At 43.4% G+C, this 24,410-nt stretch overlaps 2 protein-coding genes across 2 annotated transcripts in view; one reads left to right on the forward strand and one right to left on the reverse strand.

Moving 5' to 3' along the window:
• Nucleotides 1-2,611, reverse strand: part of pnpla8 (patatin-like phospholipase domain containing 8) — an 85,982-nt gene extending 83,371 nt beyond the window's left edge. Inside the window, exon 1 of the mRNA XM_067999887.1 lies at nucleotides 1,477-2,611. Coding sequence (XP_067855988.1) covers nucleotides 1,477-2,322 — 846 coding nt within the window. The 5' untranslated portion in view covers nucleotides 2,323-2,611. The remainder of the gene's footprint in view (nucleotides 1-1,476) is intronic.
• Nucleotides 2,612-20,372: 17,761 nt separating this feature from the next.
• Nucleotides 20,373-24,410, forward strand: LOC137334468 (isotocin receptor-like). Its single transcript, XM_067999147.1, has 2 exons — nucleotides 20,373-21,285; nucleotides 24,161-24,410. Exons 1-2 carry the CDS (start codon nucleotides 20,373-20,375, stop codon nucleotides 24,355-24,357), a joined length of 1,110 nt encoding a protein of 369 aa, XP_067855248.1. The 3' UTR covers nucleotides 24,358-24,410.

Consider the following 24,410-nt stretch of genomic DNA (forward strand, 5'->3'; position numbering starts at 1 on the left):
GCACTTCTTCCACTTGGCCGGCCACATTCCCTAGAATTAGGTCCAGTACCGCCCTCTCTCTTGTAGGACTTTCTACATGCTGGCTCAAAAAGCTCTCCTGGATGCACGTTAAGAATTTTGTACCCTCTAAGCCTTTTACACTCTGAGTATCCCAGTTAATATTGGGGAAGTTGAAATCCCCCACTATAAAATAATTACTCTGGTTCACTTGGTCCAATTAACAACCAAATTATAGTAGATACCTCACAGCTTTGATAGCTTTCTAAATATTTAATTTATGCCATTTGCAAAGATGAAATATTTAAAAGCTAATTTTTGTAGGCCTCTGTCCTAGTCTGGCAAATTTCTGAACCAAACTGAATAATCCAGCAGTTTTTTGATACGTAAAAGTCTCACAGTGTGTCTATTGTTCTTTTATGTTGAACGGTCCCAAAACTTAGTAATTGCCTGTTTTCATTTCCACTTTGAAATAAAAAACAAAATGGGAAAAAATAGCAGAAAAGAAAAACAAGATGTAAACTTGATGAACAGAAAGCATGATCAGATCAATGATTGACAGTATGATTAACTCGTTGGCAAATGCAGCAGTCATTTTATGCCAGCCAAGTCCTATAATTAGCCTTGGGATAAATGACCATTTAAGTATAACTTTGACCAACAAATGGGATTACGAGCTCAGGCCTTTGGCATGGATCTCAAACCTGCAACCTCCTGATTCAGAGTCTACCGCCAATTGAACCAAACTCCGAGTACCTACTGTCCACCTACCCAAGGCTCAAACCCACACATCAATTTCTTACAATGATAACTAATCTTCATGGGGATAAGGTTAACAAGAGGGAGCAGCGTCAGGCAAGCAGGTTCTGTTTAGAGTTGAGGTGACTCCAAGATGACACGTCTGACAATGCAAGTTCAGAACCAAGTACTTGAACCAGATGGGTATGTGGTGCCCCAGGGTACAACTGATGGCTAATCAGCCAACCTGGCTCTATGGTTGAATCTGCTTCCGGCAACTTGTCTCTGAGCTCACTGGACTCTCGTAAGTGGGTTGCGTCTCTGCAAAAGAGTGGGCATTCCACGTGGGACAAGTAGAAACTTGACCTGTGTGGATTTCTCAATAGTTTGATTTGGAGATTCAAACATGGTGATGGGTGTGTGTGTGTGTGTGTGTGTGTGTGTGTGGGTGTGTCAGACATCTGACTGACCAAAAATGCCAATGGGTCACTGAGTGATGAAGACTTCATACTCTACCTCACAAATCATGAAACAGCAATTCAAGAAGTGTTAGTGAGTGGAGTAATTAAATATTCAAGTTAAAAATTACAAATATTAAAAAGGGTAGTAAGAAAAATGAAATTACAAAAAGGAAGGAGGCAGACAGCAAAGGGAGGACAACCTTTACTCTTCATCGTCAATTTGTCCAAGAGAAAAGATATCATTTTGCACGGATGAAGCGAAATAATTTCACAATATTACCTTTTCTTGCTGAAGAGTCAGATGCTTGACTTTATCATCTGCTGGCTTGGCCTCTTTGTCATTAGTTTGTTCGATGTCTTTGCTTGTGCTTACACCCTTCCACTCTTTATTCTTGACTTCGGCATTCCCTTTCATTTCAGTACGCAGCTTGGGAACAAAACTGCCAAAGCAGGTGTCCACAAATGCTTGGACACTGTTTGTTGGGTATGAAAGTAAGTTGGCAAAACTCTTTTTTGTAGATGGAGTTGGAGAAGATTGGCCAGGTGCACCAGTATGGGTACTGCAAGTATTTAAACCATCAATCTTTTTTTCATCTACTCCATTTACTTTTGATTTAAAAGATGCGGTCATTGTAGGATCTAACTCAGCCCCATCTTTTAGGTCACACGAAGGTAATTTATCACCCTTTTCTATATCCATTTGCCCTGTGCTCCCAAAATAACTGTTGATATGGTGTGACACAAAGTTATATGTTTCTCCAAAATTTGTAGTAATATAGCTGACATGGAAAAGATTTGTTCTTCCATGACTCTCTTTATCAATTGCACTGTTACTGGATGGTTTCTTGTTAGAATTATCTTCAGGTTGCGAGCCAATAGCTGAGGTGGAAACTGAGTGGACGGTATTCCCTACTGTCTGGGTTGGATCTGAACCATCCTGACCTTCACCAGACTTACAGGCAGTTAATTTGCTCGAGCTTTCACACGGCACCCCTATCTCGGTTTCCGAATCTTTCACCAAAATACTTAGACTGGGTTTCAATCGTACAAGTTTTCCAATGAGCTCAGTGTGTGTGCTGCTGACAGCTTTCGACACAGAGTCTAAAGTGCTCTTGATTCGCGACATGCGACACCTCAGGATCGTCGTTCCCTTTGGAGGGGAGGTACTCTGTGCACAATGCAGGTATACAAAATAAATGTGCTTTTTCAAGTAAGCAGGATCACCAATAAGTGCTACTCCTCTTCGGCTCCATTTGCAGCGAATGTGCTTGAGGATTTCTTGGGTCCTTTTACTGGAAGGTTCCCTGCCTGGATAAAGTGGTCGAGAATGACCGAAATAATCTATTTGTAAATTAATTCTCAAGGGCACAGTCCTCTTGGTTGACAACTTAACCAAAAGTTTTTTGCACCGTTTAGAATTCTACAGATAGGTATCAGGAATCAAACTGTGACATGACCGGGAGGGCTGTAGTACTTCACGGACTCCACTTTGATCCTTCGCTTTGTGCATCACCTGGTCTCCCTCTCTGCTCCTGAAAAATAAAACAAAGATCAACTGTGGATTTTTTTTTTAAAAAGGCAAGCCTGATTTCAATAGAATAGGTTTAACAAAGTGCAAATGCGCTTTTGTTACTCGGACAAATTTAAAATTGCCAAAATAATAAAAAATCATGGATTGTTGCTGTCAGATTACGTTGTTACAGGGAATACATTGTGCAAATTTATATTTCAGTGTTATTACGAGGCCTATTTCGTGTGTTGGTACCAATAAGTTAAAGGAAAAAAAAAAATCACACAAGTCCATACATTTTCATATTGTAAGACACTCAGTGAATCATCTCAAAATGCTCTCACCACCAGTGCCAGGTCTGTATCCAGAAATGCTTTGAACTTGGTGCCATATATCTGGAGTTCAAAGTATTTTCTCCAGACACAACCCAAGATTGGAAAGACAAGATCTGTAATTTTATTCTCTGGTCTCGTTCAGTTATATGAGAATTGCACACTCGGTATTCTGCTTCACTGAAATCGTAGCGACAGTGCAGATGTTTCCTTACTTGCTGGTACATTAAACTGGTTGCTGGCCACCACTTTCCCTCTCAGTGCATTGGTGTTTGTCCTCAACTCTTGTGTCATGTGGTATAGTTAGAAAGCCAATTGTGTCTTACAAGTGAAGAATTGGCGATTTTCTTTTTGTGTAAGGAATCTTACAACACCGGTTTATAGTCCAACAGTTTTATTTGAAAATCACAAGCTTTCGGAGATTATCTCCTTCGTCAGGTGAGTGAGTGAATGAGAGGTTCTCAAATCGCATATCTTATATTAGGCTGGGGCACCATCACACCAATCAAAGGTGTCGTTGGTGTTCAGACAGGTTAGCCACGGAAAACAGTAGGTCCCAGTATACTGAATACACAATGGGTCAAATTACACAGACAAAAAGAGACCCAAAAGGCAGAGAGAGAGAGAGAGAGAGAGAGAGAGAGAGAGAGAATGTCCAGTTGTATTAAAAACAGATAACTTTTTTTTCCTGCTGGTGGGGTTATGTGTAGCGTGACATGAACCCAAGATCCCGGTTGAGGCCGTCCTCATGGGTGCGGAACTTGGCTATCAATTTCTGCTCGACGATTTTGGTTTGTTTTGCGTCGAGCAGAAATTGATAGCCAAGTTCCACATCCATGAGGACGGCCTCAACCGGGATCTTGGGTTCATGTCACGCTACACGTAACCCCACCAGCAGGAAAAAAAAGTTATCTGTTTTTAATACAACTGGACATTTTCTCTCTCTCTCTCTCTCTCTCTGCCTTTCGGGTCTCTTTTTGTCTGTGTAATTTGACCCATTGTGTATTCAGTACACTGGGACCTACTGTTTTCCGTGGCTAACCTGTCTGAACACCAACGACACCTTTGATTGGTGTGATGGTGTCTCAGCCTAATATAAGATATGCGATTTGAGAACCTCTCATTCACTCACTCACCTGACGAAGGAGATAATCTCCGAAAGCTTGTGATTTTCAAATAAAGCTGTTAGACTATAAACCGGTGTTGTAAGATTCCTTACATTTGTCCACCCCAGTCCATCACCGGCATCTCCACATCATGGCTTCTTTTTGTGTGGAAGAGAATACAATATAGTTGTGCTTATATAATTCTATGTAACAATTCTTGAGAACAATTAATTGGTGTTTGGTCACTGAAGAGGCTAGAGAGCTAAAGTGCTTTTTATCGTGAGATATACCAGTTGCCTGGTGATGGTAAATTAAGTTAAGGCAAGTTTGTTAGTGCCCATTACTACCAGCCAGCTTTTGCTCTCGAGTATGTTTATGTGCTCGCATGTGCTAAATGTTTTTGATTATGGCCCAGATGCTCACTGATTGATAGCTAGCACACACTTTCTTTTTTTTTAAATTCTAGCTACTCGCGGTAATATAATTTAGGCTGAGTTCTCTTTAAATTTATGGACTTAACAACAGCAACTTGCATTTATATAGTACCTTTAATGTAGAAAAACATCCCAAGACTTAATTCCATATTCAATGTAAAATCTGCATCGTGTATCTTTTTTGTTATACATTCATGGGATGTGGACATCGCTGGCCATCGCTAATTGCCTTTAAGAAGGTGGTGGTGAGCCGCCTTCTTGAACCACTGCAGTCCCTGTGGTGAAGGTACTCCCACAATGATGTCAGGTAAGGAGTTCCAGGATTTTGACTCAGCGACAATGAAGGAACAACAATGTATTTCCAAGTCAGGATGGTGTGCGACTTGGAGGGGAACGTGCAGGTGGTGTTGTTCCCATGTGCCTGCTGCCCTTGTCCTTCTGGTGGTAGAGGTCGCGGGTTTGGGAGGTGCTGTCGAAAAAGCCTTGGTGAGTTGCTGCAGTGCATCCTGTAGATGGTACACACTGCAGCCACGGTATGCTGGTGGTGAAGGGAGTGAATGTTTAGGGTGGTGGATGGGGTACCAATTAAGCAGGCTGCTTTGTCATGGATGATGTCGAGCTTCTTGAGTGTTGTTGGAGCTGCACTCATCCAGGAAAGTGGAGAGTATTTCATCACACTCCTGATTTGTGCCTTGTAGATGGTGGAAAGGCTTTGGGGAGACAGGAGGTGAGTCACTCGCCGCAGAATACCCAGCGTCTGAGCTGCTCTTGTAGCCATAGTATTTATATGGCTGGTCCAGTTCAATTTCTGGTCAATGGTGATGCCAAGGATGTTGATGGTGGGGGATTCAGAGATGGTAATGCCATTGAATGTCAAGGAGAGATGATTAGACACTCTCTTGTTGGAGATGGTCATTGCCTGGCAATTGTCCGACACAAATGTTACTTGCCGCTTATCAGCCCAAGCCTGGATGTTGTCCAGGACTTACTGCATGCGAGCACAGATTGCTTCATTATCTGAGGGGTTGCGAATGGAACTGAACACTGTGCAATCATCAGTGAAATCCCCACTTCTGACCTTATGATGGAGGGAAGGTTATTGATGAAGCAGCTGAAGATGGTTGGGCCTAGGTCAGTGCCCTGAGGAACTCCTGCAGCAATGTCCTGGGGCTGAGATGATTGGCCTCTGACAACCACTACTTCTTTTGTGCTAGGTTTGACTCCAGCCACTGGAAAGTTTTCCCCAATTCCCATTGACTTCAATTTTACTAGGGCTCCTTGATGCCACACTCAGTCAAATGCTGTCTTGATGTCAAGGGCAGTCACTCTCACCTCACCTCTGGTATTTGGCTCTTTTGTCCATGTTTGGACCAAAGCTGTAATGAGATCTGGAACCGAGTGGTCCTGGCGGAACCCAAACTGAGCATCGGTGAACAGGTTATTGGTGAGTAAGTGTTTGATAGCACTGTCGACGACACCTTCCATCACTTTGCTGATGATTGAGAGTAGACTGATGGGGCGGTAATGGCCGGATTTGATTTGTCCTACTTTTTGTGGACAGGACCTACCTGGGCAATTTTCCTCTTTGTTGGGTAGATGCAAGTGTTGTAGCTGTACTAGAACAGCTTGGCTAGAGGAACTGCTAGTTCTGGAGCACAAGTCTTCAGCATTACAGCTGGGATGTTGTCGAAGTCCATAGCCTTTGCTGTATCCAGTGCACTCAGCCGTTTTTTGATATCACATGGAATGAATCGCATTGGCTGAAGACTAGCTTCTGTGATGGTGGGGATCTCGGGAGGAGGCCAAAATGGATCATCCACTCAGCACTTCTGGCTGAAGATGGTTGCAAAACGCTTCAGCCTTGTCTGTTGCAGTCGTGCTGGGCTTAGCCTTCATTGAGGATGGGGATGTTTGCAGAGCCTCCTCCTCCCGTTAGTTGTTTAATTGTCCACCACCATTCCCGACTGGATGTGGCCGGACTGCAGAGCTTTGATCTGATCCATTGGTTGTGGGATCGCTTAGCTCTGTCTATAGCATGATGCTTCCGCTGTTTAACATGCATGTGGTCCTGTGTTGTAGCTTCACCAGGTTGGCAACTCATTTTTAGGTACGCCTGGTGCTGCTCCTGGCATGCTCTTCTACACTCCTCATTGAACCAGGGTTGATCCCCTAGCTTGATGGTAATGGTAGAGTGAGAGATATGCCGGGCCACGAGGTTACAGATTGTGCTGGAATACAATTCTGCTGCTGCTGATGGCCCACAGCGCCTCATGAATGCCCAGTTTTGAGCTGCTAGATCTGTTCTGAATCTAACACATTTAGCACGGTGGCAGTGCCACATAACACAATGGACGCTGTCCTCAGTGTGAAGACGGGACTTCGTCTCCGCAAGTACTGTGCAGTGGTCACTCTTACCAATACTGTCACGGACAGATGCATCTGCAACAGGTGGACTGATGAGGACATGGTCAAGTAGGTTTTTCCCTTGTGTTGGTTCTCTCACCACCTGCCACAGGCCTAATCTGGCAGTTATGTCCTTCACGACTCAACCGGTCAGTAGTGGTGCTATCAAGCCACTCGGTGGTGATGGACATTGAAGTCCCCCATCCAGAGTACATTGTGTGCCCTTGCTACCCTCACGTCTTCCTCCAAGTGGTGCTCAACATGGAGGAGTACTGATTCATCAGCTGAGGGAGGGCGGTAGGTGGTAATGACCAGGAGGTTTCCTTGCCCATGTTTGACATGATGCCATGACACTTTATGGGGTCCGGAGTCAATGTTGAGGACCACTCTCTCTTGACTGAATATCACCGTGCCGCCACCTCTGGGACAGGACATACCCAGGGATGGTGATGGAGGAGTCAGAGACGTTGGCTGAAAGGTATGATTCTGTGAGTATGGCTATGTTAGACTGTTGCTTGACTAGTCTGTGGGACTGCTCTCCCAGTTTTGGCACAAGTCCCCAGATATTAGTGAGGATAACTTTGCAGGGTCAACTGGGCTTGGTTTGCCATTGTCGTGTCATGCCGGGTGGTGCATCCGGTTTTATTCTTATTATGTCTTTTTGTAGCGGGATTGTACAACTAAGTGGCTTGCTAGGCCATTTCAGAGGGCATTAGGGTTACGGTTAGACTTTGACTTTGAGCAGTCTTAACTCTGCTGGTGAAGGACAGGTACGTGGTGAGACAAATGTTACAGATCTTTTACTGATCGGTATAATAGAGAAGCTTAGTACCAATACACCAATAAACCTAACGACACCAGTCTGAGCCTCTTTTCTGTCTGCATTGAGATCATGTGTTTTGCTCTCTACACCCCTGATGCTAAATGGGATGACAACTGATCCATGGTATAGAAGAAAAACTGAAAATGTTGGAAATCTGAATATAATGAGAACAGAAAATGTTAGAAATGCAGAGCGGGTCAGTCAGCAGTACGATTTGAAACTACTAATAAAGAGGCCCAAAATGTAAACCGGTCTTTGTCGTTTCAGATATGGACTGACCACTTACAGCATTTTTTGTTTATGTTTCAGGCATTAGTCTTATGGTCTTCAAATACTGGGAAACAGTGCACTGACTTCAAATGATAAACAGGAAAGAGAACAAATCTACAGTAATGCCTGAAAAATAATAAATGGTTAGGGATGAGTTACAAAAAAGTGCTCCCCACCCCAAAAAAGTTTGAGTCTTCCCTCGAAACTGCTGCTGGGTTACGGTTCCATAAGCACCAGGCACCCTTTGAAAACTCTCCCAAATAATGGTTCTTCATGAACGATCCTAGATACGGAATGTTGGTGGGATATTTGACCACAATGGGCACCACAGCCAAGTCTGATCCCATCCTCACCGGATATCCATTTCCACATACTTATCAAAAGGTGACCCTAGAGAATAATCAGGCGCAGGAACCCTGGCTAAATACTCCTCCAGCCAAGGTGAACAAAGACTATCTAGTGCCCCAACTCCTGCTTGACTCAGGTGAGCACCAACTGCTAATTGAATTTGTAACCTTGAGCTGGATGGCTACGTCCAATACCAGCTGGTGCATTTACCCACTAGGCTATCAGTCAAACAGAAGAAGTGAGGAATTTGAACCTATGTTTCATCTAATGTTAGTATTGTTAGTACTTGAACATTCTATTCTCTCAAGTCTGTCATCATTGAACCATGAAAGCTGAATTGGTTTATAAAGGTCAACCAAATGCTGACATTTCAGAAGATTCATCTTAAATCTACTTACATCTTTCACAAAATTGAAATTAGAGGTCATTTCACAATTACAGACATTTCCAATGTCAGTTCTGAACTCTAATATTCACTGGAGGACATTAACCGCTTTGTGACTATGAAGGAAAAAACAAACTTATTCAAAACACCAAATGCTTGTAACTGTACTACATCTTACATAGTCAAATAAATTGAAAAGTTTTACTGCATGTTAAATTGGCAGGTAGAACAAATCCAGAATATGACTGGTTTCGCTGGGTTCCACTCTTACCCATTAGATCGTAGCCAAACCATCTCCCCCACCTCCCCCTGCACCATCGCCTTGGGAATCATCCAACGATCTATCATTGGCCTCCTACTCTTCCTCGTCTACATGCTACCCCTTAGCAACATCGTCCACAGACACAACGTTAGATTCCGTGTATTCCGATAACGTCCAACTGCACCTCCCTCAACGCCTCCACTGCCTCTGTGACGTCAGACTGCAACTAGTCTTACATCATTTCTTCCAGCTAAACACTGGGAAGAGCAAAACCATCATCTTCAGTCCCCACCACAAATTCAGTACCCTTGCCATTGACACCCTCCCCCTCCCTAGCCACTTCACAGGCTGAGCCAAACTGTTGGCAACCTCAGCGTCCAATTCGACCCCGAGCTGAGCTTCCAACCCGTATGTTCTCAATGACAAATACTGCCTATTTCCACAGTTGGTATCACTGCCTGCCTCAGCCCCTACCTTAGACCATTTGCAGCTGAAACTATCTTCCATGCCTTTTTCACCTCCACTCGTCTATTCCAATGCTCTGATGATCAGCCCCCATCATCCACCTTCCGTAAACTTCAGCTCATCCAAAACTCTGCTACCCGTATTATATTCTGCAGCAAGGCCCTCTCGCCCATCCATCTGGCCCCATGCGGTGGAATTCCCTGGCTCAAACCCTCTACCTCTCCGCCTTCCAGCCCTCCTTTAAAGCCTTGCTTAAAACCCACCTCTTTCACCAACCTATTGGTCACCCCATCCAGTATCGCTTCCTTTACCATTTCAATTTTTTACTGATTACACCCATATGATGTGTCGAGACATTTCTCTGCGTTAAAGACACTATATAACTGCAAGCTGTTGTTTATATTTCTTGAAATAGATTCCCCATTTATATATTTACTGTACTATACCTCATGGACCTTATGTTTAGTAATTGCACAAGACACTTCACAGTAGTGCTAAAGATAGTAACAGAAATGAGGTAATAGTAATTCAGAATGTTCAGCATCCATTCCCCCCCCCCTCCACCTTATGCCTCTGTGAAGTGCCTTGTGAGATTTTTCTACTTTAAAAGCACCATATAAATGTTGTTGTTACTATTTATCCTTTAACAAGATACAACTAGGGTGGGGCAGATTAGTAGTCTATGAATCATCTGTATGATACATCAGCCTGTATATTCCCTGTGACAACTCCCAGCTAAAGTAACAATTGATGCTGGAGATAGGGAAGGAGCTTGGTGCACAAAATATACAGGTTATCTGGCTAATTTTCACAATGCTCCACAAATTAGCACTGCACTTAAACTTTAGTGCACTTTGCAACAGTGACAGTATCTTCGTTTGTGCCTTGAATTTCCTCGTAGCAGGAGTTCCTGGGATCAGCTGCGCCATCAGGGGCGATTGAGAGTCACTTTGCTCTGGGAGGAGTAATATGTACCAGGGAGTCTGTCATTGGTCTTGGAAGAGGCTTTGGGATAAATCCACAGCCTATCCACTCAGCCACGTGTGACAGAATTTTTTAAAAATTGAGCAACCAAGTTGAAGGCCCACAACATAGAATACTACCAAGATCAAAGAGTACAGCTAAAGTAAATAAGGAATTAGCTATTAACTGATGGCAAGCTTGGGACTTTAAAATACTGAAGTTTTAAATTCCAGAAAGTTAAAGGATAAAGTGTCAAACAATGATGATTCCCACGTTACGTGGAAGACTAGAGAAGCTGGGTTTGTTCTCCTTAGAACAGAGAAGATTATGGGGAGATTTAATAGAAGTGTTCAAAGTCATGAAGGGTTTTGATAGAGTAAATAAGGAGAAACTGTTTCCAGTGGCAGAAGGATCAGTAACCAGAGGACACAGATTTAAGGTAACTGGCAAAAGAACCAGAGGCGAGATGAGGAGAAATTTTTTTTTAACACAGCAAGTTGTTATAATTCGGAATGCACTGCCTAAAGAGTAGTGGAAGCAGATTCCATAATAACTTTCAAAAGGGAATTGGAAAAATAATTGAAGGGGGAAATTTACAGGGCTATGGGGAAAGGGCAGGGAGTGGGACTAATTTGATAGCTCTTTCAAAGAGCCAGCACAGGCACAGTGGGAGAAATAGCCTCCTTCTATGATTCTATGTTGAAATAATTGTATGGGTGATGTGAGCAAGTCAGATAAGTCTGATTAAAAAATCAATATGAAGATACTGAGGTGACATCTGTATTTACAGTTGTACTCATTTGAAACTAAGACAACTTCTGGCATTCAGTGATTTTTTTCCCTCTGTTATAACTAAGTACATGGCATGATTTTCTCTTCTGTAAAGTGATGCATGCGTTTAAGTAATAAATATGCACACAAACCCAATGTGTACCTATCTGAAACAAGGATATTTTTGATTGACGAGGAGCAACTTCTGATTTAGCAGCGTAAAACTATAAAGCACATGGCCTCCAATACATTTGCCTGCACGAGCAATGTTGTTACACAGAAATAAGCGTGTGAAACATATGGTACACATCAATTTAGAGATGACTGTAATAATTCTGAAATGTGGTTTTTCCAATGTTATTAGAAATAGGGGTCATATTGCTTATAACACACCTCTGAAACATAGTTCCAAAAATATTAAAAGTTAGGAACTTAAAAAAAAAAACAACTTTTACAAAACCAAATACATTTCCCCTAATTGCTTAGAAATTTATCCAATGATTTAGCTGAGCCACACTAGCAAAGCAAGTCCCAGTTTTTATTGTGCCAGGGTGGCAGTTAGGACACTACAATCAATCCCAACACCCCTCAAATCAAATTTGGGGGGGCAGGGAGGGAAATCAGACAGGGTTCCCACTGGTGTTACTATTCAGCGATCCCTTGTTGGAAGCCTGCATGTGTGGCAATCAGATGAGGACAGAATTGTGTCGTCAATTGTGTCAAAGGCTGCAAGGAGAATGAGGATGACAATGAGGGATAATGCAACGCTAGGAGATGTCATTTGTGGCTTTAATTAGGACCATTTCCGTACAGTGGCAGGGCAAAAATATGATTGGAGAGATTCAAATAGGGAGTTGCGGCAAAGGTGGGCATAGATTTGGGATAAGACAACTCATTTGAGTACTTTGGAACGAGAGATTGGAGATGGGGTGATAGTTTGCCAGGACTGCAGGGTTGAGGACAAGTGTTTTGAAAGGGGGGGGGGGGTGACAGAAGTTCTGAAAGACAAGTGAACAGTGTCTGAGATGAGGGAACCTTTTACAATGTCAGCAAGGGGGGCCAGGAAAAGAAGTTTTGTGTTTAGAGGGAACAGGGTCAAGCAGTTGGTGGATCTCATGGACAAGATCAGCTTGAAGAGCACGAGGCGATAGATAGGGAAGAAACTAGAGAAAGAAACTACGCTAGGTGGAGAGGTTTGGCTTGGTGGGCAAGGGGAAGGGGAGAAACAACAGAAGACAGGACATTAAATGAATGGTCTTAATATTAATCACAAAGAAGTCCATGAACTCTCACACCACTTTAGGTGTGAAGGTGGAGGGGCAGGGTTTAAGGAGATTATGGGTAGTGAAGAATCCTAGTTAACTATCACCGATCTCCAATCTCCCTTTCCAAAGTACTGTATGTGTTGTCTTATCCCAAATCCATGCACATCTTTGCTCTCCAGGATGATCCCGGAACAGTGGGCAGTGTTTGCAGAGGTGACTGAGGCCCGATAATGTTTGATGTGGTCCAGCCAGATCTGGGTGATGAGTGGCTAAACCAGGTGTGCATCAGATAGGCTCAAGTCTGCACCCCTTGGACTTGAGGGAGCAAAGATGCTGGACATACCGGGCGGGGGGAGCGGGGGAATTGGGACGGGAGACTATAAGGATTTTGCTGGGGTAGGGGGGACCTGGGCCCGCAACCGTCCGGAGGGCAGCGGATACCCCTCTACCTTCCATCCCATGTCCCGGAAAGTTCCAGAATCCCACCCAAGCCCGTAACCGCGGGGTAACCGGAGTGAGAAGGCCGCAGAGAAAGGCTTACCCGACGGGTGGCCTGCATCGGACATCCTGACCCCCTCCCCGCCCGCTCCTTTCAACGAGACAAGGGGGGGGGGGAAGGGCAGCCTTTTCGGAGCTACCCGGTCAACAAGAAATTACGACTCCGAGAAAACGGCCTCCTCACACAACCCGAGCGCCTCTGCGGGAAAAGATCGGTGCCCTTGGGTGGGCCGGTCCGGGTCCGGGTGCGGGGAGGGGGCGGGGAGGGGGCAGGACCGCGGGCTGTCAATCACACCGGCAGCAGCGTCCGATTAGCTGCACCCCTACAGGCCACCTCCGCCCTGCTCCAATCGGAGAACGGGAGGTGACATCATCGCCGCGCAGCGTCAGTGCTGGGGTTACTGGCGGTCAGGAGGGTGGGGACATAGTCCCAAGTTGAATGGATAAATGCAGGTGGGTGGATATTGGATAAAAATAAACATACGCAGCAAAACTCCTCTTTTTTCCCTAATCCCATTGGAAGGGGAAAAATGTAAACACAAAGTGACAACATGTCTGAAAAAAAAATCCCTTGGCATTTCAGCTTGAGACCCCCCCCCCCCCCCCGGTCAGAACTTCAAGTCCCCACTTAAAGCATTAACTTTATTAAATGTTAAGTAGTGTCTCCCCTTCGCTCATCATATTTTATACCTCACATAAGTGACTCTTTTTTTCACATGTTCGTCAAAGCAGTTGTTTTGGCTGGCTATTTGACTTTGGAGACATGTCAGTGGAGTCCAATCCTAGTCAAATGTCCACACATGTACTATCAGACATGGACCACTGCATAACAGTCAGGGTCAATCTTTCCACTCCCTATCCCAGGGGTGATGAGGCTGATTGCAGCAAGCCTACTGCAACCCTGGCTAAGATTAGCTAAGTCAGCACATAGCTGGGATCAAACCTGGGCCCTTCCCATTTGTATGGCTTGGCTCTATGTTGCCTTTACCGACTGAGTCACTGTAGGTACATAGAGTTGCCATTTTAAGGATAGGCCCTTCATCACAAAGTAGTTAAGAGAAATCACCTGGCAAGTCACTCCCAGTCATTTTCTTACACCTTATGGTCAGCTCAAGAGACATGGGACCTGGTCACCTGACTTACTTCTCATCATGGCATAAGAAGACCTAAAGTAAGAGGAAAAATTAATTTCAGAAAAAAAGAATAATGACCTTGGTAATCCAATTGCAACTGAAAGCCATGTGTCAAAACATTGTCAGAAAAAAGAAACTTTGAAAGGTCCGATTTGGCTGAGATCTTTATTATAAAATAAAGTTTGTACTGGTCCATGGTATGAATTGGAAAGTCAAACTTAATTCCATTGCTACCAGTTAATTTTATTCCTGGTTCATTGGTAGCACGTTCACCTCTGAGTCAGAAGGTTGTGGGTTGTGGCTGCACTCCAGGACTTGAGCCCTTAATCTAGGCTGGCATTGTAGTGCGATACTGAGAGAATGCTGCACTATATTTTGGAGGAGGTGTTAAACCGAGGCTCCATCTGCCTGTTAAGGTGAATGTAAAAGATACCACATTTCAAAGAAGAGCAGGGGAGTCTTGCTGGTGTCGTAGCCAACATTTATCCCTCAACCAAAACGTCCCGTTGAATTTGAACACGATACAAATTTTAAATTTGAAGCATTGGTGTAGGTCAGCAAGCTTAAGGGTGATGGGTGTGCGGGACTTGGTGCGGGTTAGGATACAGGCTCCTAATGAAGCAGTTATCCAATGCGATATGACATGGTTCCCATCCTGCTGAAATCATCTCATTTGCATTGCTTGACAGATTTATCAACACCTGAATAATTGCAACTTTCCTATTTTGACTGTGGTTCTTCCCGAATGTTGGGGGAAAGTTCATACATGGCAGCAATGTTAAAATGTAATTGTTGGTACAGGTGGCAGAGCTGATGGAAAGCAATGCTGGTAGCAATAATTTACAATTGTCACTGGTGGTCATTTCTCTGGAGACAGGGAACAAAACCATCATGAAAGGTCATGTTCCCTGCCACTAGAAGGATATAATCCACACAATTTATATAGCAATATAAAGGAGTGTAAATGTCCTGGATAGGTCTTTGTTAACAATGACACTTAACATATCAATTTTCAGCTAAACATAAATATAAAGAATCTTGCAGAGATAAAGCTATTTGGACAGATAAAATTTACCAAGTTGTTTTACGGTTTTGGTGGGATTTCCAACTTTGGTGAAGGGTGATTAGTTAGATTACCTGAAGTAAAGCTTTAGTTTTGATAACTTACGGGTATTTAATTGAGAACAGTATAAGTAGTTCAGTTCAGCACTTCAACAGCTCTGCTTTGCTTCCTGGTCATTTAGGAGTACAGGGGTAAATGTTTTAGTGTGTATCAGTAAGTCAGTGGAAGTATCAGAAAGTATAGATTTAGAATATAAGTACATGCAAGTTGCTTGCTGGATCCTAGAGAAAGTAGGCAACTGCCAATGATGCAGGAAGAGATTACAAATTACTTACTAAATATATACTACAGACATAACTGCGAGTCCCAAATGGTGTGTTGCCTCCCTGTTGCCAGAGTGAAGGGCATCATGCAACTTTGTGGAAAAAAATCTTTCTGAAAAGAGAGCGAGCAGCCAAAAGTTGCAGTCGGCATTGGAACCCATGGCGTTGATAAAAATATGTTTGAGGTCTTGCAGAGAGAGTTTAATCAGTCAGACACCCCAGAGTGAAAAACAAGAGTTCAATTGTGGTAATCTCCAGACTGCTTCCTGCGCCACATGCTAAATAGGTTAAAGAAGGAAAAACTACAGGCCAGTCAGATTAACCTCGGTGGTGGGGAAGCTTTTAGAAATGATAATCCAGGAAAAAATTAATAGTCACTTGGACAAGTGTGGATTAATAAAGGAAAGCCAGCATGGATTTGTTAAAGGCAAATCGTGTTTAACCAACTTGATTGAGTTTTTTGATGAGGTAACAGAAAGGGTTGATGAGGGCAATGCGGTTGATGTGTATATGGACCTTCAAAAGACGTTTGATAAAGTGCCACATAATAGGCTTGTCAGCAAAATTGAAGTCCATGCAATAAAAGGGACAGCATGGATATGAAATTGGCTAAGCGACGGGAAACAGGGAGTAGTGGTGAACAGTTGTTTTTCAGACTGGAGGGAGGTGTACAGTGGTGTTCCCCAGGGGTCGGTACTAGGACCACTGCTTTTTTGGATATATATTAATGACTTGGACTTGGGCGTACAGGGCACAGTTTCAAAATTTGCAGATGACACAAAACTTGGAAGTGTAATAAACAGTGAGGAGGATAGTAATAAACTTCAAGAGGACATAGACAGGCTGGTGGAATGGGCGGACACATGGCAGATGAAATTTAATGCAGAGAAGTGTGAAGTGATAAATTTTGGCAGGAAGAATGAGAAGAGGCAATATAAATTAAATGGTACAATTCTAAAAGGAGTGCAGGAACAGAGAGTCCTGGGGGTATATGTGGACAAATCTTTGAAAGTGGCAGGACAGGTTAAGAAAGCAGTTAGAAAAGCATATGGGAACCTGGTCTTTATAAATAGAGGCATAGAGTACAAAAGCAAGGAAGTTATGTTGAACTTTTATAAAACACTGGTTCGGCCACAGTTAGAGTATTGTGTCCAATTCTGGGCACCACACTTTAGGAAGGATGTGAAGGCCTTAGAGAGGGTACAGAAAAGATTTACAATAACGGTTCCAGGGATGAGGGACTTCAGTTACGTGGACAGACTGGAGAAGCTGGGGTTGTTTTCCTTAGAGCAGAGAAGGTTAAGAGGAGATTTGATAGAAGTGTTCAAAATCATGAAGGGTTAGATAAAGTAAATAAAGAGAAACAATTCCCATTGGCGGAAGGGTCAAGAACCAGTGGACACAGATTTAAGGTGATTGGCAAAAGAACCAAAGGCGACATGAGGAAAAACATTTTACACAGCGAGTAGTCGTGATTTGGAATGCTCTGCCTGAAAGGGTGGTGGAAGCAGATTCAATTGTGGCTTTCAAAAGGGAATCGGATAAATACTTGAAGGGAAAAAAAATTGCAGGGCTACGGGTAAAAGCAGGGGAATGGGACTAACTGGATTGCTCTTACAAAGAACCAGCAAGGGCCCGATGGGCCAAATGGCCTCCTTCTGTGCTGGATCTATTTTATGATTCTATGATTCTAAGATTGAAAGGATCAACATATGGCTGTAAGGCTAGTGCAAGGGGGAAAGGTTTACATTTTTGGGGCATTTGGAATGATTTCTGAAACAAGGGAAGGTTATATCAAAAGGATAGCTCCAGTGAGAGGGTAAATAGAGCAGTCGGGGAGGATTTCAACTTATATGGCAGGGAGTGAGGAAAGTGTAAGTTTGAGATTAGAGAGGAAGAACAGGATTGATAAAGATATGGAAGAGAAGCATGAAGGCTTAGCTGAAATAAATGGCAAGGAAATACTATCAGAGGAGAAGGGAACAGAAACAGGCTATGATAGTTATTGTAGAAAGGGCAAAAAGCTAAATGGAAAAAAACAGAACCTTTATGTGATTTGTCATCTTGCTACACTCTTTCACATGTCACCATATTACACTATCGGTTGACTTGATTTTGGCCCTAAGGGTGTTGTTATTCTACTGGTCTCAGATCTGCATTGATATAGAGCAACACAGGGCCTGTATACCCGAACCACACTGCAGGTTTTCATGTCACTCTCTGACCAGGGACAAGGAGGCTCCCCACATCTGTGTCTATATGCATGTTCAGGACTCTGCCAACTATCAAATCCAAATCTTGGCTAAATACAGCAATTGGTTTCGGGCCAGTGATATGGTCTACTCACATTGATTTGAAGTCATTTTGTTCAAGTTATCTGTTAATTCAATTTTTTTATTCAAAAAGCCTCCAGTGCTTTATTAAATTTATTTAAATTGCTTAATTAAAGTTAATGGATAATTTGAATTTTTTTCAGCAAAAACAACTTCAAATTAACAGGAGGCTGTAGACTACCCATTGTGCAACAAAGGGGTCCTGGGTACATGTTATTGGATGCATGCACAGAACCCAGTGTTGCTGAATGCTAATTTTTAATGCTGGGAGATGGTGGTGGGGTGGGGTGGGTGGAAGCATTGGCTTTCTGATCTCCTGGAGAGGGTCCTATAAATCCAAGCTTTAGTGCACTCACAAGTCAATTGGCATCTGGCCATTTTTGAATTGATAGGCTCTCGTTATTGCTTCACGATGATGTAAAGGTGGACTTGGAACTGCAGCCGAAGTTGACAAGGTTCCCAGGTAGCTCAATGGACCATCTGGGAACATTTTAAACTTACCTTGCATATAAAGTCTGACCGAGGGGCAGCAATCAGGGAAACCCCCCACCCGGGCAGAATGTAAAATTCAAATTGATGTAATGTACCTGTAATGAATCTGTAATGTACCTGTAATAAATCTGTAATCAATAATCTGTATTGAGTGTAATGTAATGAGGTACCCTAGAGTATCATGAACTGTAATTATGTCCAATGTGTTCATTGAACTGCACTTGATGTAACCTGCAAATTGTAGAATCTGTATTGTGTACATTTGGAATGTGATATGACAACTGTATTGTATGTATTGCTGCAAATTTTATGAATAAAGTATATTTTATGAAAAAAAATAAAGTCTGGGTAAGTTGAAACGACCTCCTCCAGGTGATAAGCACCCTCTTAATTAAGTGCACCCAAAATGATTACCTCAGGCATAGCCTTGCCAACCTGCGCCTCCTTTCTCTGGGTTTAGGTAACAGGTGTCTCCCTCTAGGGAATTTAATTATGGGGAATTTGTCAGCATCTTGGTTTAGACTTTCAAGAGCACTGTGCTTGGTTTCACCCACCTGTCAGACACCCAGCTGATCAAAAACGAGAGCACTTAACACTGTACAAAACTGTGGAGCCGAATTGATCTATGAAACTTGCTGTTTACCTTTATCTTGGTTGTTACAGACGAGATCAGAATAAGAAATCGACCAAGAAGGCAATGAGATCACATTTTGTATTTGGTAACGTTAAAAAAAACACTCCTTCAAAATGTAAGTAACACCAACGTGCACTGGAATCAGATCCGCTATAAATTCAGTCTGGCGTTCAGCCACTCGTACCTAATCTTTCCGGCGTCCCCCCTTTACTCTGTGCATGCATCTTTGCAAGTTCTTCCTCGTCAGTCCTTGAACCATTTCCCATTTGCTCTCTATTCTCACTCACCCTGTTATTGTGCCCGCCGTCAGTTCAACACGTCTCTGTCCTTTCCGATCAGAACGCTCAATAATAATAGAAAGGCTTTTTTTAAAAAAAAGGAAGCCCCTATATTAGAGAACCATGTGATAGATGAAACAGGAAGGTCATATTTGCACGCATGAATGGAACACAGTCCCCTGTCAGTGTTTTATTTTGCTTCCCTATTCACGGAAGCAAGCTGTGTTTTTCGCTGAGAAAGCAGTCACACTCACTGAGATTAGTTATTTGAGTCATTTATCTCGGTAGCTTTCATAGAAAACAACTGGGAATGTACTGCAACATGTAAAGTGGAAGCAGAATTCGGCTTTCATATGGGGTGGAGGTTAAAATAATTATATATTTTAAAAAGACTCAAAGTAAACATATTTATATTGCTTACCTGCGATCCCCGTGGTTATCCCTTTGCCTTTGGTTGCATTTAAAAATCTAGTTTCCTGAGAGATTTAGTTACCTACACAAGAGATCTAAAAGGATGGGTACGATGTACTGGGGACCGTACCCGTAAGGGTCACACCGTGTGGTGAAATTAATCAACAATCGAATTAGATTAAAATGAAACACTAATTAAAGCCAAACAAATCACTTTTTTTCTTCCTTAATCCCCGGTCTCCTCTCCCTCTCTCTCCCCCTCTCTGAGAGACGTGTGGAGTTCCAGGGGTCTAATTTCCCTACTCCATCCCTGCGTTCCGATTGGCACATGTGGCTTTGACATTATGTAAGAATGCTAAGTGCCCCCATCTAAGGCTATAAAAACCATTTCGGCCGCAGACAAATGCTCAAAGAATCGTCCGGGTGAGGCACCGATCCCACCAGACCTCACAGAGCTCACAGACTACGTCTGGGGAAAAAGGGGGAAAATTGTCCTGGGTAAGGGCGAAAATCCAAGCGAGAACATCAGAGCTGCCCAGCCGGCAAAAGAAGCTGTAGCATTGCAGATGGTGAAGGGTCGTTTTCTGCAGTTTCAGGCTAACCGAGGAGGCGAAGAGTGTCACTTTGCCCAAATATAGGCTATCCTACAAAGTGACAAGTTGCCCCAAGAAGCTATGAAGAACCTATCGGCATTATTGAGTGAGAGTAATATTTTCAGTGGGCATAGCAGGTGGCACGTTCTACCAAATGGCACAGGTACTTCTGAGACCCTCGGCATCCCCGAGAGGGACGAGCAGTTGGCCAAAGCCGAGATTGCGGTTTTGGGCATCATCTTCGTGGCAGCCACAGTGGGCAATAGCGTGCTGATCAGGGTCCTGTGGAGGAGGAGGACGAGAATGTCTCGCATGTATGTCTTCGTGATGCACCTCAGTATTGCCGATCTGGTGGTCGCGGTCTTTCAGGTCCTCCCCCAGCTCATTTGGGACATCACAGAGATATTCATGGGGCCAGATGTGCTCTGCAGGGCGGTGGCCTATCTGCAGCTGGTGGGAATGTTCGCCTCGACCTACATGATGGTGGTGATGGCCGTGGACAGGTTCCAAGCAGTCTGTTACCCCATGGTGACTTTTCAGAAGAAAAAGGCATATTGGAATGCGGCCATCTGTACCAGTTGGGTCTTGTCTCTGATCCTGAGCATTCCCCAGATCTTCATCTTCTCCAAGAAAGAGGTCGCCCCGGGGGTGGTTCAGTGCTGGGCAGAGTTCATCCAGCCCTGGGGTCTCAAGGCTTACGTGACCTGGATCTTTTTGGCCATTTTCTTCATCCCCACCGTCGTTCTGACCATGTGCCACGTCAAGATCTGTAGAGTAATTCGACTGAACATTTACACCAAGACCCGCCAAAACTCCGACCCGACCGACACACAGACGGTGCATTCGAGAGCCAGTAACGTTAACTGCATCTCAAAGGCAATGAACAAGACGGTGAAAATGGCAGTGGTCATAGTGCTCACCTATGTGTTGTGTTGGGCGCCTTACTTTGCAGTACAGCTGTGCGCTGCCTGGTATCCTAATGACATCAATCAGGGTGAGTCGTGCCATAATTTTCTCAAATAGCTTTATCCTTTAAAAAAATGTTTTCCATCGGTCTCTTTTTATGCTTCGTTCCTGCTTAACACATCTTTCTGCAATGCCATTGTACCACTATCCTTCTTAGTTTTATTTTCCAAGTGCTTCCCTTTAAAAGATTCCCAAACTTTCCCTTCTCCAGTGAAAATAAACGAATATAACTCCGGAAATGACTTTGCCTCATTAGTGTGCTAAGGCTTAGTACCTGTTAGTATGAACTTCCTCTGTGTGACTTTAAGAAAGACGTTGAAGCATTTATCTTAACCCCTCAGTCAAAATAGCGGCAGAGGGAGATCATGGGAATATTTAAGCACTTAATGTGGGAAACATCCATTCTTAGGCTATAGCTGTCGCAAATTGTGTTTATGTTGAATTTGTTGAACTGGTACAAACCCGTACAGATTTATATTAAAAGGAAAGAACTTGCATTTATTTAGCTTCTTTCACGAACTCAGGACGTCCCGAAGTGTTTTGCAACCAATGAAGTACTTTTGAAGTGTAGTCGCAACTGAAATGTAGGAAATGTGGCAGCCAATTTTCATACAGCAAGCTACCAGAAACAGCAATGTGAGAATGACCAGATAATCTGTTTTAGTGATGTTGGTTGAGGGATAAATATTGGCCAGGACACCAGGGAGAACTCCCCTGCTCTTCTTCCAATAGTGCCATGGGATCTTTCACATCCACTTGAGAGGGCAGACTGGGTCTCTGTTTAACATCTCATCTGAAAGATGGCACCTCCGACAATGCAGCACTCCTTTAGCACTGCACTGGAGTGTCAGCCTGGATTATGTGCTCAAGTCTTTACTTCAGTTTTGAAAAAAAACACTGATGATTGCAGTCCATAGATCACTTTATTTCATGCCAGTGTAGGAGCTTTACAACTTGCCAGGCCCATTAGAGAATATTTTTTCCATATTAAATTGAAATCCGTGTACCAACTTGGATGTTTCTTTACACAGAAATAAAAATGGAAACCCCGCAAAATGAGATTGAGGGGAAATAGAGGCAGTACATTCAGAACTTGTGAAGTCAACAGGGTAGACATGTCATAATAAAGCTTGGAGATGTTTGAGAGCAGTGATATTCACTTATATAAATGTAAGCCTTCTTTATATCTCCAAACACTGGGAAATATAATCAGATCTGTTCCTGCACCATCTGAGGTAACTATTTAAAATTAGCTTTATGAGAATTAATTGGTCACAACATCTATGGAGTAATTGATACTAAAGCTTTGAATTTACTAATGTAAGGAGTCATACAACACCAGGTTATAGTCCAACAGCTTTATTTGAAATCACAAGCTTTCGGAGCTTTCCTCCTTCGTCAGGTGGCGAAGGAGGACAAAGGAGGAAAGCTCCGAAAGCTTGTGATTTCAAATAAAGCTGTTGGACTATAACCTGGTGTTGTACGACTCCTTACATTTGTCCACCCCAGTCCATTACCTGCATCTCCACATCTTGAATTTACTATGCAGATAAGGGGATTCGAATGCAGATTCGGTATCCATACAATGTTTCCTGCATTGATTTGTGGGAATGCTTGCTTCTTGTCCCCATGTATTAATGTGGTAAAGGCAGCGAGTGCATTCTCTCTGTTCGCTACTTCTAGTGACATCACCCATTAAAAAAAAACATTCTCTGGATGTCAGATGTCACTGCCAAGACTGGCATTTATTGCCCATCCTCATTGCCCTTGAGAAGGTGATGATGGACCTTCTTCTTGAATCCTGCAGTCCATGTGATGAAGGTGCTCCCACAATGCTGTTAGGTAGAGAGTGCCAGGATTTTTGACCCAGCGACAATGAAGGAACGGCCGATATATGTCCAAGTCGGGTTGATGTGTGACTTGGAGGTTCAGTCCTTAGAACCCTTTTAGAATTTCACCCAACAGAAAAGATAAGAAACCTTCCGATGATGTAAACATGTGAAGGACCTCTTCCCCCATCAAGTCTAATTCAAGATGTACTAGAATCTGTTCTTAATCGAGAATCTTGAGGTTAAGACGCAGCAACTGGCTAAAAGACAACACATTGTGGGGTTCCCTCGCTCCAGGGCAATTAGATTGAAACGGGAGCCAATGAAAGGTTTCTTTCACTGGTGGCCGGTTGCTGAATTGCATCCAAAAAGAGCAAGTCTTTCTTCCTCTGGTGGTCAGTGATGGCAGAGAACGACTTCAGCGTGAACAAAGCATTTCAGCACTGCCAGCTTGTGCGGAACATGCAGCCCAGAGAAACTCGCTATGGCGGCACTGTTGTTTGTCTGAGTTCGCAGCTGCTGGGAACAGTACACATTCTGTGGGAGTGGAAACCCTCTCATTGTATGACAAAAAAACTTTTAGTTGCAGTTACAAGACTTCAGTGAGATGGCAGCTATTGGTCTGAAATCGGTATTTGTAGAGTGTTGGAAGATCAGAGTTAGACTGCCACTATCGATTGCTCCCACCCACACTGAGGTCAACAACAACAAAGCTCAGTGGACGCGTGGAGAGCTCCATCCCTGGAGAGTTAGCTTATAATGAGTGACGGCAGGAATGTCCACTTTTGTTCCCAAATATCAAAAACATTGAAAAGTAAATTTCTAAAATGTGCATTTGTTTGGAGTTATACTGCATTTGGCACAAACTCAAAGACAGTCTCTCGCAAAGTGTCGCAAACTTCCCAACTTTAGTGTGCTGGGGGTTCAGAGACGGATCTAACTCATATAGGCACTTTCCTATCCATGCGCATCTAACACCACTAGCTAATAACACAACAGCGGCAACATAACTTCACCCTGAGACCGTTTTTTTGTTACAGCTACGTTCATTTAATTTCTCTTCTTTGTCCACAGGTGCTGTGTTCACCATCTTCATGCTTTTGGGGAATTTAAACAGTTGTACAAACCCCTGGATATACATGTATTTCTGCGGACAAATCCCGTGTTGCATTAAACGCCAATCACGCTGTTCAGTTCGAAAAGAGTCAGCGGTCACGACCAGCGTTAATCTCCCTGACAAGGAAGCTGCAAATGCCTATACAGCGGTTTAAGAATAAGGCAGGAACTCGAGTCACAGTCACCGAAGGAGGCAGAATTACGAACC

Source organism: Heptranchias perlo, chromosome 18, assembly GCF_035084215.1.
Source record: "Heptranchias perlo isolate sHepPer1 chromosome 18, sHepPer1.hap1, whole genome shotgun sequence".
Lineage (NCBI taxonomy): Eukaryota > Metazoa > Chordata > Chondrichthyes > Hexanchiformes > Hexanchidae > Heptranchias > Heptranchias perlo.